Source organism: Ochotona curzoniae, unplaced genomic scaffold, assembly GCF_017591425.1.
Source record: "Ochotona curzoniae isolate NIBS_2020 unplaced genomic scaffold, NIBS_Ocur_1.0 contig_3332, whole genome shotgun sequence".
NCBI classification, from domain to species: domain Eukaryota; kingdom Metazoa; phylum Chordata; class Mammalia; order Lagomorpha; family Ochotonidae; genus Ochotona; species Ochotona curzoniae.
The window spans coordinates 6,037,210-6,050,533 of NW_024465816.1; the positions used below are offsets into that span (position 1 = coordinate 6,037,210).

At 48.3% G+C, this 13,324-nt stretch overlaps 1 protein-coding gene across 1 annotated transcript; it reads left to right on the plus strand.

Moving 5' to 3' along the window:
* Positions 1-7,419: 7,419 nt before the first annotated feature.
* GPR12 (G protein-coupled receptor 12) lies at positions 7,420-9,358 on the plus strand. The gene is made up of 2 exons (XM_040979908.1): positions 7,420-7,625; positions 8,336-9,358. The coding sequence occupies exon 2, from the start codon at positions 8,351-8,353 to the stop codon at positions 9,356-9,358; it is 1,008 nt and encodes a 335-aa protein (XP_040835842.1). The 5' UTR covers positions 7,420-7,625; positions 8,336-8,350.
* Positions 9,359-13,324: the final 3,966 nt, after the last annotated feature.

The following is a 13,324-nucleotide window of genomic DNA, read 5'->3' on the forward strand; positions in this document are numbered from 1 at the left end:
TATGCTGCATTAAAAGAAAATAAACTCTCAGGTCATGAAAAAACATAGAGGAATCATAAATGCACATTACTAGGTGAAAGTTGCCAATATGAACAAGTTATTCACTGTAAGAATGAACTTCATGAGGTCCTGGAAAAAGTGAAGCTATGGAGATAGTGCAATACCAGGGTTGCCAGGGGTTAGGGGGAGGGAGGGACAAATGAGCATGAAATAAGGTTCAGGTTTAAAAAAAAAAAAACACTCTGTGTGACACTGTGAAATGAAATAATGTTAGTATCCACAAGAGTGAGCCCTAATGAAAACCAGGGACACTGGAGGAAAAAGAGCGCTGTCTTTAAAACCTTCAACATTAAATCTTTAAATTTCTTTGTTTCCACATCCCAACTTCTGACCTCAAATCTTCCTGTCTCCCTCTTCTAGAGACGTTTGTGATATATTTAAGGCCCATCACATGGTTTTGTATGACCTCCCATCTCTAAGCTATCAACCTCTTTTGCTAAGTCAATTTGCCATACATGTTAAGAGCATGCTAATGGTTACCAAGTTGTAGGACTTGGGTAGATTTAGAGACCTTTATTCAGCCTGCCACCTGTTTTAGGAGGCAGTTGCAGGAGCTGGAGGGAAGTCCAGAGTGGGAGATTCAGGGAGAAGAGGCAGGTGCAGGTGGTTGTCAATCTAAGAATGAGTAGGGCTGTCCATTTACTGCATCATAAGCCACTGAGCCTGGAGACCACCCCACAGCTCAAACCCCTTAGAAAGAGAGAGGCTATTGTCTCAGGCCCCAACATGACAGAAATGAAGTGTTACAAGCACTGACACCAGAGTTCCCCTCAACACAGATTCTCAGAATAGTGTCTTTCTGTGATAGCCCCTTCCCTTACTTCTCTCATTGATAGTCCCATGAAATCTCTTCATCTTCTCTTACAATGGAGTGCACACGGAGAATTTTAAAAGGAAAGAAGATACGCCTGCTATAATTTTTCCTAGGCAGCTTATTTTCCTTAAACAGCAACCAGATTTGTTTAAATGAAGGGTTAACTAAAAATGTGTGTGTGTGGACCCAGTGCAAAGCCTAGTGGCTTAAATCCTTGCCTTGCATACACTGGGATCACATATGGGTCCTGGTTTGTGTCCTGGATGCTCTACCTTTCATCCAGCTCCCTGTTTGTGGCCTGGGAAAGCAGTCCAGGACGGCACAAAGCCTTGGGACCCTGCATCCACATGGGAGACCTGAAAGATCTCCTGGCTCCAGGTTTTGGATTGGCTCAGCTCGGGACATTGCAGCCGCTTAGAGAGTGAAGTAGCAGGTGGAAGATCTTTCTCTCTGTATCTCCTTTTCTCTCTAAATCTACTTTTCTAATAAAAATTAAAATAAATCTCTTATTTTTGATGATGTTTACATAATTGATCTGGGTGGGAAGGATTGAGAGTTAGGGAAAAGTGGTATAATCATTGGTTCCAAAATTCCTATTTCTTCTTCCTGTTTCTGAGGGAAGGGAAGAGAGAAGGGAATGAGCCATATCCAGTCTTCCAACTGCCCCAACACTCAGGGCTGCCCCAACACCCAATAGCAAACCAGGGTCCCAATGTGGCACACACCTAGGGTTCTGTCCAAGGTGGTTTTGAGAGTTTTGAAATGCTGCCAATCTCACAATCCGAAGATTAATCTCTTCCAATGGCCACTGTCTGACATAGTTGACCTTACAGTCTCCATTTGGCCAGATTTTTGCTGTCATCATTTGCCTGGGGTAGTTGGCTAATTTGTTCTGTTCTCCTTCCTCTGCTATGGTACCAGATGTTCTTTGCAGGCCCCAATGGGCTGCTGCAGCTTCCATATACATCAGGTGCTGCTGTCCACTGCTATCTTTTCTACTGAGGAGGGCCATTTCACACAAGCTGACCCAAGGACCTGGGTCAGGTGATCTGAGCCCCACCAGATCCCTTGCCCCCAGGGCTCAAAGACCCAGCATTCACGTTGCAGGTGGACCCAGGGTCCTGGGACAGGCGATCCCGATCCTGCTGGACTGCCCCAGCCCCTGGGCAAATAAAAATAAACCTTTCCTTAAAAAGTATGTATGTGTGCATGTTTCAAAGATTCATGTATTTTGTTTAAATGGAAGACTTACAGAGAAAGAAGGAGCCACAGAGAGAGAGACAGAGAGAAATCTTCCACCTCCTGGTTCACAATGGCCAAAGCCAGAACCAGGAGCTTCACCTGGGTCTTCCAAATGACCGGCAGGATCCCAAACTCTTGGGACAGCTGCAAACCCCAAGCCATTAACAGGGAGCTGGACGGCAAGTGGAGCAGCTGGGACTCCAACCAGCAGCCATACGTGATGTAGACATCACAGCCAGGCGTTTATCCCACATGCCCCAACAGCAGTCCCAAAAGTATGTTTTTGACCCAACAGTTCTTACACCTTCTAATACTTCTAATAGAGATACACATAACAAGTGCAAGAAAGATCATCTTGATTATTTCACAACAGACAAAGCAGAGATGAATCCAGTGCTGATGAATAAGAGCCGGCAAAACAGTAGCATATTTGTTGTGGTCTGAATATTTGTGTCCCTCAAAATGTATGCATTGAGACAAAATGCCTAAGGTGTTAGTATGGGGAGGGGTCTGGGAGTTCCCGTGCCCCCTCACGCAAAAGGCCTAAGGCGCGCATTCCCTCCTTCCACCATGAGAAGACACAGGTCCCACCCAGGGGGAAGGGGCCCTCAGGAGACAGGGAGTCTGCCAGAGCTCAGATCTTGGGCTTCTCAACCTGCAGAACCATGAGCAGTAATTTTTCTCCTATATATACACTACCCAGCCTGGGGTACTTTGTTACAGCAGCCCGGATGGACGATGATGTGCACACAACAGTGCTTGGACAGGGCTTCTGTGGCACAAGCCAGGAGGCTGCACCCTGAGCCCCTTCTCATCACGGCATGGAAAAAGAGAACTCTGTCTAAGGTAGAAAAGCCTAAATCCAGCAGACAGAGGTGCAGGGATTAGCAGAAATGAAGCAGGGAAGGGCCGTTGGCCCCATGCCGGCCACCTACTCCCTGGAACATCTCCATCCTCCCCATAGTCTCCGGAAATTTTCCTGCCACATCAAACAACAAGATGCTCCATTCAAGCTGATTTCAATTGGATTTCTGCTCCTTGGCAACCGAAGTCCTAACAAGCACATCGTACATAAAATGTAGAATCAGGAGCACAGTGAAGCCGCAAGCTGTCATCCAAGCAGAAGGAGTAAGGAGACAAAACTGTGAACATGCTGCCCATCTTGGCCACCTGGAGGAGCTGAGTGTCCACACGGTAGCAGTTGCCAGTTTCTGGGTCCATGTGGCAGTTCTTGGTTAAGTTCCTGCAGTTTCTTTCTTTGACTCTTCCCAGGTTTCTATGAAAAAAAAAAATACATGTACCTGGGTTAGGCATTGTGGTACAGTGGGTTCATCACTGGCATCCCTTATTGCATAGCCTTAAGTCTCAGCTTACCTGCTTCCAACCCAGATCCCTTTTAATGCAGCTGGGAAAGAAGCAGGAGATGATCTAAGTGTTTGGGCCCCTACCAACCACGTGGGAGACCACGATGGAGTTCCAGGCTCCTGGCTTCAGCCTGGTACAGTCCTGGCTGCTGTGACCATTCAGAGAGTGAACCAGGTAGGTCTCTCTCTCTCATCTCTCCTTTCTCTTCCCTCTTTTCTCTCTCCTCCCTCCTCTATCACCCTGCCTTTCAAATAAAATCCTGGAAAGCATCAAAGGATGGCTCAAGTCCTTGAGCCCCTGCAACCATGTCAGAGATCTGGAAGAGGCTCCTGGCTCCTGGCTTTAGATCAGCTCAGCTCTGCCACTGCAGCCTCTGGGAAGTGAACCAGTGGATAAGGGATCTTTCTTTATGCCTGTCCTTCCTTCTCTTTATAAATTTGCCTTTCATGAGATTGGCAGCAATTAAAAACTGTTGAACTATCCAAACCACGGAGCATGCCCCACATCGGGGACCTGGGATGGGTGGGAGGCTGGGTGGGGCTTCTTGTTTTATCTCCCTCCTTACTCAGATACAAAAAAAAAAAAAATGTGGAAACAATGGTCTTACCCACTTTCCTGTAGCCCTTGACCCTTTATGTCCTAATCAACTATGTAAAGATTACCAGGATAAAATAATAACAAAATAAATAAGTAAATAACTTTGCTTTTCAAATTATGTTGTTTAAAATGAAAATTGCATAAAATGATTTAAATATATATATATATATGTACCTTTGAAATTTATCTCAATACCTTTTTTTCTCTTCCCCAATGCTCAGGTCTTTTTTTCTCTCTCTTATTTTGCAAATATATTAAATGGTGAAAAGAATGCCACCTCTCTAAGCTTTGGGAGGTCAGGGCCCATCTCGATGTTACTAATTAGCCCTGACCCCACACCTGCAGGTAGGTTGAAGTACTTTATGCTGGAGCTGCTATATGCATATTAAGCAACTGTTCACTTTTCCCTGTTCTGTAGTAAAAAAAAAAAAAATGCTGTGAGTCATCCCACTGAAATTGAGCAGACATATGAGCCTCTCACTACGGCTATTGCTGCTGTTATTATTGTTGGATTCTGTGTGTGTGTCACCACCAGACTTAGGAGTGGAGAGGCCATATCTCACAGATTTTGTCTGGCATAGTTCTTGGGTGGCGGGCCTATGTCCCTCCACCATAACCATTTCTGAGTGGCTCTTAAAACACTAAGGAACCTTACTGCTCAAACTGGGAGCTGCCCACCAGAGCATCAGCATCCATGGGAAAAGGGTTGCAAGCACAGCAACTGGACATCCTCTCCCCTCCCCCACCCTCCCCCACCCCCAACCTCAAGCCGCTGCTTTGCAGGCCAGGTGCTCACAAGAGAGTCTCGGAAGTCCTGCCTCTGGGGATGCAAGCTCCCGAGTCTTTGAGGCTGCTGCAGGGTGGAGCTGCAGGAGACTGCGCTGATGACAACACTTATTCTCCACCAGGCTTGTTTCCAGGAAGAATAGAGAACACGGACAAGCAAGCGCGTGTAAAGCACAAGTGGTTGAAAGAAATCAAAGAAGCTAAAGCAAAAACAAAAAGAAAAAGAAACCCAAACAACTGCCCAGCAATGCCAGGAGAGGTAACTGAAGGAGACAGCCACTGAGGGCTGACTGTCTAGGGTTTTTATAGGCTGTAAAATGGGACATTATCATGATTAGTCCAGGAGAGGGACGGCTATAATTGGTTAGATGGAGGACTGAAGGGCAGCAAGGAGGGCTGGCCCATGGACCCACCAATATGTGCAAGACCTGGCATAGGGAGAGGTTCTGATGGAGGAGCCTGGGCAACTCCTCTGTCGGGACGCAGTCCCTGCAGGTGAGCACAAGAACCATGATAGGGAGCAACCCAGACCAGGCCAGAGAAAGATACTCACTGGCACACATTTGGCATAGGTCGGGGGCAGACCAGGCTGAACCAGTTCACATCACCTGCTGACGAATCTGAGCACCAGAACAGAGTGTGGGTCAGGCCAGGTTTGGTCACGACACAAACCTGTGCACAATGCGGAACGCAAAGGTGAGGTGAGCCATACCAGATGCGGCTGCAGCACCCAACCAGCACATGTGAGAACCAGGGAGGGAGGGAGCAAAGCCGGCAGGGGGAATGTGGGCTCCCCTGCTGGACAACCACTCCCACTGGAGAACGTGAGTTGGGAGGGGGGCAGACCACACCAGGCAGGGTGCAATACCTGTGGGCCTCATGGGAGCTAGATCAGGGAAAAGCCAGGCTGGGCTGATTGTTCCGACTGGTACAAGCAAAAATTAGCATGAGTGAGGGTTAGCTGGGCTTGCCACAGCATCAGCTGGCAGAGGCTGGCACTGGTGGTTAATTCTGTCAAGTTACGCTGCAGAACCACCTGGAGAGTGCATAATCTGGGAATGGGAGTGGCTTAGTAGGGAGATAATGGGCACCTCCCTCTTGGGTTACCACTCCCATAGGAGAGCAAAAAAACCAGGAGTGGCTAGACAGAAAGGCACCCGCCATTATGTGTGTGGACTGGATGTAGGGTTGGTTGGGTTGAACTAGGCTTCAATGTATGAAAGCTAAATGGAGTATGGGACAGACTGGACAAGCTTGCGGTACATACTGACATGCATGGGAACCAGGGTAGGGAACAGGCCTAGTGGGGGTTATGGGGAGTTGCCCCAACTAGACTGCAGCTCCCACTGGTTTGCGTGAGGGCTGAGTATCAAGTGGGCAGGATCGGGCTGGACTGCAACACCATAGGTTCGTGTGGAAGACAAGGCTAGAAATGGAACTGACCCAGCAATTGCAACGATCAGCATGTGCATAAGCTGATTGGGGCGAAGTACGGTGCTGGACCCTGAACCAGCAAGCACACACAGAATCAGGCCTGGGATCATCTCAAATGAAGCTTCTTTGGAGATCCCTCCAACTGAACTGCTGATCTCAGAACCCCAACCATGAAGAGACTGTGTCAGCCAATGGTTTCCGAAGAGATTTCATCGTGATTGGAACAACAAGATTGGCAGTAATTCAGAATTGTTGAAATATCAAAACTGCATGAGCAGGACCCTTGGAGCATGCCCCACATCAAGGACCTGGGATGGGTGGGAGGCTGGGAGGGGCTTCTCCCTTTGCTTCTCCCCTGACCCCAGATACGGGGGGAGGGGGGAGGGGGATGATATTAGTGTGGAAACAAAGATCTTACCCGCTTTCCTGTAGCCCTTAACCCTTTGTACCCATATAAACTGTGTAAGATTATTTTTAAAAAATAAAAATAAATAAATGCAGCTCAAAGTGCTCTCAGTAAGTGCAATTTAGTAATGGTCGTGGTCATCCACCTCACAGCAGCACCCTCAGGCCAGCAAGCACTCCTACGACCAGTGACACGAAACCAGCCCCAGGATACAGGCCAGACAGGCGGCCCCCACCTGGTGTGGCAGAGGGAGATCTGCCCGAGTCTTTCTCTGTTCTAACCATCCACCTCCTTCATCTGCCCACCCACCCCTGCTGCTGATGCTGAAACAATTCTTTCGGCCCTGAATGCAACAATTTAGGAAAAGGCGAGGAGAAGCCGCCCTCCAAAGACTGCGAAACAAACTAGGTCGCGGGGCTTTCGGGGTGCGCTCCGTTGCCCCGCCAGGGTGCCAGGGTGCCAGGGTGCCAGTATCTGGCCGTTAGCTGGGGTCGGATGCAGGCAGCTGCAGGTAGGGCAGGGTGACCACGCCACTGTGCGTCTCCGCATCCCCTGGGCTCCAGGGTTGCCCTCGCCCGCCCTGGTCCCCCGCTCAGCCCCTGGCCTGCGTGGGCCGCGCGCGGCCTCCCGGGGCTCCCGCGGGCGGGAGCGCGCGGTACGAGAGCGGGGGCGCGCGCGCGCGGGCGAGGAGCGTGCGGGCCAGGCGGGCAGAGCCCCGCGCGCCAGCCGAGCCCGCTGCTCACCTGCAGCCGCGCCGCTCACCTGCCGCCGAGCGCGCGCCCCGCGCCCTCCCGGGCCCCTCCCGAGCCGGGCCGCCGCCCCTCGTCGCCGCGGGCACCGGCGCAGACATGCGACGAGAGTAGCCTGCTAGCTTCGGAAGCACCGGACGAAGCCCCCCCTTCCCGGCCTGGGCGCGCCAAGGTGACCCCCTTGATGACACCCTCCGCGTCCCCGGTCCCGCAAGCGGTCCGTCCCCCTCCCTCGTTCTGTCTTGTCCTTCCTGGTGTCTGGTGCCAGCCCCCAACCGCGAGGGGCGCGGCGGCAGTGCATGGGCGTCCACCTGCTTGTCTGTCTGTCTCCGCACCTCCACGGCTCACATCTGTCTTTTGTGACTCTCCCTGACTGTTTGTGATACAGGGGGCATCTGAAATCACCCCATTTTTCTGTCGGGGGGAGGAGAGGGGATGAGTGTGTGTGTCTGCGTGTGTGCACGCGCCAGGGCGGGAATTTGGAGGGTGGGTGCTCGGTGGAAATGGGCGACTAAAATATTCCATCGAGGATGGCTGCCATGCGCGCGACTCGCGGCCGCCGCATGGTCCCGTGGGCAGCAGCCCAGATGCCCCAGCACGCCGCGCAGGGTTCAATTCAGCTCCTGCCTGGCGGAGAGTCCTGCCTGTGCCTGCCCGCTCCATGCCAAAGGGCAATGCTGTTATGGGGTGTCTGCTACAGAAACTTCAGCTTTTGTTTTATTCCACCACAATGTGCTGTTGCAAGAGCTCCTGGCCTTGGGTGGTGGTGTGTAAGCAGGGGCTGTATGTGGTGTGGTGTGGGGTGTGTGTGTGTGTGTGGCATGAGCTCAGAGTTTTGCCCTGCTGTTCCCAAACATTAAAAGGCCTGTCTTTTCATTGAAGAGGACAGGGGTTAAAATGAATGAAGACCTGAAGGTCAATGTAAGCGGGCTGCCTCAGGATTATATAGATGCCGGTGCCCCAGAGAACGTCTCGACGGCTGCCTCCTCCTCGCAGGTTCCCGCTGTAGAGCCCGAGCCAGAGCTGGTGGTCAACCCCTGGGACATTGTCCTGTGCACTTCGGGAACCCTCATCTCCTGTGAGAATGCCATTGTGGTCCTTATCATCTTCCACAACCCCAGCCTGCGAGCGCCCATGTTCCTGCTGATAGGCAGCCTGGCTCTGGCGGACTTGCTGGCGGGCCTCGGACTCATCATCAACTTTGTGTTTGCCTACCTGCTGCAGTCGGATGCCACCAAGCTGGTCACGATCGGGCTCATTGTCGCCTCTTTCTCCGCCTCCGTGTGCAGTTTGCTGGCTATCACCGTGGACCGCTACCTCTCCCTGTACTATGCCCTCACCTACCACTCGGAGAGGACCGTCACCTTCACCTATGCCATGCTCGTCATGCTCTGGGGCGCATCCATCTGCCTAGGGCTGCTGCCGATCCTGGGCTGGAACTGCCTGCGGGACGAGTCCACCTGCAGCGTGGTCAGACCCCTCACCAAGAACAATGCTGCCATCCTGTCAGTTTCCTTCCTTTTCATGTTCGCACTCATGCTTCAGCTCTACGTCCAGATCTGTAAGATTGTGATGCGGCACGCCCACCAGATAGCCCTGCAGCATCACTTCCTGGCCACGTCACACTACGTCACCACGCGCAAAGGGGTCTCCACGCTGGCCATCATCCTGGGAACCTTTGCCGCCTGCTGGATGCCCTTCACCCTCTACTCCTTGATAGCCGATTACACCTACCCGTCCATCTACACCTATGCCACCCTGCTGCCAGCCACCTACAACTCCATCATCAATCCCGTCATCTATGCATTCAGAAACCAGGAGATCCAGAAAGCGCTCTGCCTGGTTTGCTGCGGCTGCATCCCGCCCAGTCTGTCCCAGCGCGTGCGGTCACCCAGCGACGTGTAGCCAGCCACTTGTCACCTCTGGGAGGATGCTGAACTGACCCTGGCTTCCCATGTCGCGCCACAAGGCTGGCTTGCTCTCCTACGTTCCTGGCACTGGAGTCTTTCTCAAGCTACAGCTCAGGGCATTTGGGAAGCAGTCACATCTGTTGGATGAGTTAAGTGATTGAAGGGGGGAAAATATGGTTACCAGTGTTTTCACCTTTTCTTGAGGAAAAAAAAAAAAACATGGTTGAGTTCCTTACTCAATATTATTTTGTTAGAGGACAGAGGATTTGTTTTATGTTTCATTTGCAAGGATTGAAAAGAGAAAATGATACATCATGGTCATGATGTAAAACACGTGAGTGAGTCCCTGAGTGTTTTTTTTTAAGTCTGGAGTCTAAAATAAATCTGAGTTATTAAGGAAAATGAAGAAGGAATTACTTTTTCCAGTCTTTTGAAAAAAATCAAAGTAGATTTTAAAGGCTGCATGGTGTATCTAACAAAACCTTGTCTCTTTCAAGTCAGCAAAGGTAGTTTACATAATTACGCTTGGAGGGAACCTGCCTCGGTTGACAGGGACTCAGCAATAAGTCGCAGGAGTGAAACCAGGAGCCCATTCCTACTCATTCTTTCTTTCCAGCAATTACTGTGTGGATGAATTATTCTGGTATTTCTATAAATGCTGCAACTCGCTCTGTGTGCTTGTCTGTGTTCACGAGAACACTAGTTTCGAATGTTGCCATGAAAATCTAGAATTAAAGGAGTCGTTTTTTCAAGAAACGCTTCCCAAGATAAATCATGAAGTACTCTTTGATTTTCATGTGAACTAAAACATGATGAGATCCATCATTTGGTTTTCTTGAGCTTCAGTCTGATTCTTTTCAGGAAAACTATCGATAGTATCTATTGAAAGACAATTTAGTTTGTTTCAGTACATTCTGAAACATAAATTTATATGACAATATCATGAAACAGTGACACATCACCTTTCCTGTCTCCCTATGTCTAAGGATATAGTCGTTTTTGACTGAGACTCACAGAATTAACACACCATAGACCAGGCTTTCTCAGTCCACACTGCCTGTGGTGCAGACTGCATTTGAAACAGGCCGTCTCTTACTGTAATGAGTAGATTTGTGAGAGCACAACACACACAAGTGGGCCTGTTACATCTGGCCACGACAATCTGTAAGTTCATAAGCAGAATGCCTGTGTAACCACATTGAAAGTTGCATTTGGATTTCTCTGCCATCTTTGCATCAAAAAATGACCTACATGCAAGGAGAACTATATTGCCTATTTTCGGAGAATGAAGATACAGTCAGAAAATTATGCATAGGAACTGATTTTAAACAATGCTGCAAAACCCACTGTGGCTGAGTATCATTTCTGTTAGTGCAGACAGATGCAGACCCAGGCACCTTCCCTCTGTTTGTGGTGGATTTCTAGCCGTGTCTAACCAACCAGTGGACAGTACCTCAGCTTAGCCTGTTTGGAAGACAGCAAGACCACAATTGGGTGTGTTTGAGAGGATGGCTTCTGTGAGGTTAACCTCATCGATCTGCCCCAATGTTATGCCCATAATGTCACAGGAACATCCTGATAGCCTAAATCCATCCAAAGATTTCTCTGATGTGGCACACGTGGGAATCAGTTCTGTGCTTGAATCTGTGTGTCCTCCCTGAGGCAGGCAGGAGAGGGGTTAACGCACTGAAGAAGCAGGAGGGGTCTTTCAGGACACAGCACTGTGCGCTAAACAAGTTGATGCCTTGCAAGCATGAACCGGAACACGGGATGCACTTTGTAGATTGATGAGGATGCATATTTGTTTTTAATTATTTGAAATTGGATGGCATTTCCATGGGAGAATTGATTAAGGTAAACATCCCTAATGAGATTTCAAAGCAATAAATGTTGCTTTTATAGAAACGGTGGCTCTCATTTGCATATCTCTGATAGTTGGAATCATAATGACGACTAGGATCTGTTTTAGGGAACATTTTGTGTGCTAGCTCCATGCTGGGCACTTTCCCTGGCTTTTGTTGTTTATTTTCTGTTGCTCTTATGATTTTTCTTTTCTGTAGTAAAAAAAAAAAGCACAATTTTTCAGGTAAGAAAACTAAGAGATAAGAGGGGAGGAAATATGTGCAAGGCCACAGAACCACAGAGGTGGCATGGAGATGCTTCAAAAACACCAAGTCTTGCGTTTTCCTGACACCATTGTGTGTGAGGGCTGGGGAGACTGTGTGTTACCTGCTGCTGTCATGGAGTTTCTTCTGCCTGTTGAAACTGAATGTGGTGTGACTCCCAGTGGGGCTTATGGAAAGAAGGTTCTGGGTGTGTGTGTGTGTGTGTGTGTGTGTGTACCCCTTACAGTAGCAGGTCATGCACTTACAATAACTAAGTGGTTGTTTTAATCCATATTTTTAAAAATATCTGTGTCCAGCTAAGAGATTTTTCAATCCCTCTCTAATCTCTCCATACTGAAATATGTACTTACTATTAATGTTGTGAAGATATTCAGATGTTTAAGCAGTTTTCTACAAGATTTCATTGCTTCTGTGAATGAACCAAGAAATATGCCCCTACACATGTATCTCTACATGCATGTGTGAATGAATAACATATAGATTCTGTAGTGTCAGCTTTCTAAAAGGACAGGTATATTGTGCTACCTGAGGTGGTGTGTTATCTTACTCCACACACTACGCTTCCAACAGGCAAGGAATGTGCTTATTTGCTTTAGAAACAGTTTTCCCTGAAACTAGGGCAGTTCCATTACTCTTGAGTTACTTAGTTGAAGTGAGTCACTGGTGGTGACTTTTGTCTTAACTCTTTATCTCTCGGACTCAATTTGTTTCTTGATTGTCAAGGAGATTATGTTTGGTCCTGGTTCCTGGAGAGAGCATGAGGGAGGCGGGGTGCAGAGCCCCTCCTTGTCTAAATCAAATAATCAAGTTCAGGTGACTTGTCATGCAATAATTGTCTCAAAGCCTCCAAGGATTTAAAGTAGGATTGAAACGAGCAGTTTTAAAAGAGAAGATAAGGAATAGAGATATTAATATCAATGAAAATATTTTACAGGTTTCTCAAACTTTAATGTGAAATCCATTGTATGAATGTGATTGATGCTATTTTATGATTTCATATGAATATGGATTACTTACCATTTCAGATTTAAAGCGTAGTAAGGAACAGGTGCTTGGTACAGAGGTTAGGATACCAGTGCCCACATCAGAATGCTTGGGTTGCAGTTCTGACATTGCTCTCAATTCCTATTAATTGATTAATTAATTCTCAATTGGCTTTCAATTAATGCACTCCAGGGAGGCAGCAAGTGATGGCTCAAATAATTTAATGCAAATTAGGTTTTGGCTGCATGGAATGAACCAGTGGATGGGATCATTCTCTGTGTCTGTCAGTCTCTCCATCTGCCTCTGTCTGTGTATGTGTCTTAAGTAAATAAAGATTTGTAAGAACAAAATAAGATACATACTAATGAAGTGACTACTACGGTGCTATTGACAGCATGGCTTAAGTTTCCACCTTGGCTGCATGCCTGCTGTAGCAAATCTGGTGATAAATTTTTACATCTGATTCAGGTACTAAGCATCATCAAACTAACGGTTTTCCCATAATAGAATTGGCAGACAGCTATGTCTTCCAGAAACCAATGCAATATATATAATATCTCAGTTTGACTAGGGTTTCTGGAATGTCATTGTATAGAAAGGGATTTGAATGGTCTAGACTCTCAGTAGACCATAGGTTTTGCATCAGTGGGTCTTGGGCAGGACCAGGGCTGAATTTCTCACGTTTCTATACAATGCTGTTGCAGAAGGCCTGTGGATGACACCATGAGTCACAAGCATGGGTGTCACCCTTTCAGTGTTCTTAATGCACAAAGAAACTGTGTGTCCTTGTCCGAGACTAGTAGTTGGCCTGGGTTTGATGGATACCAACTTTGGACTTTCTCTAGAACCTC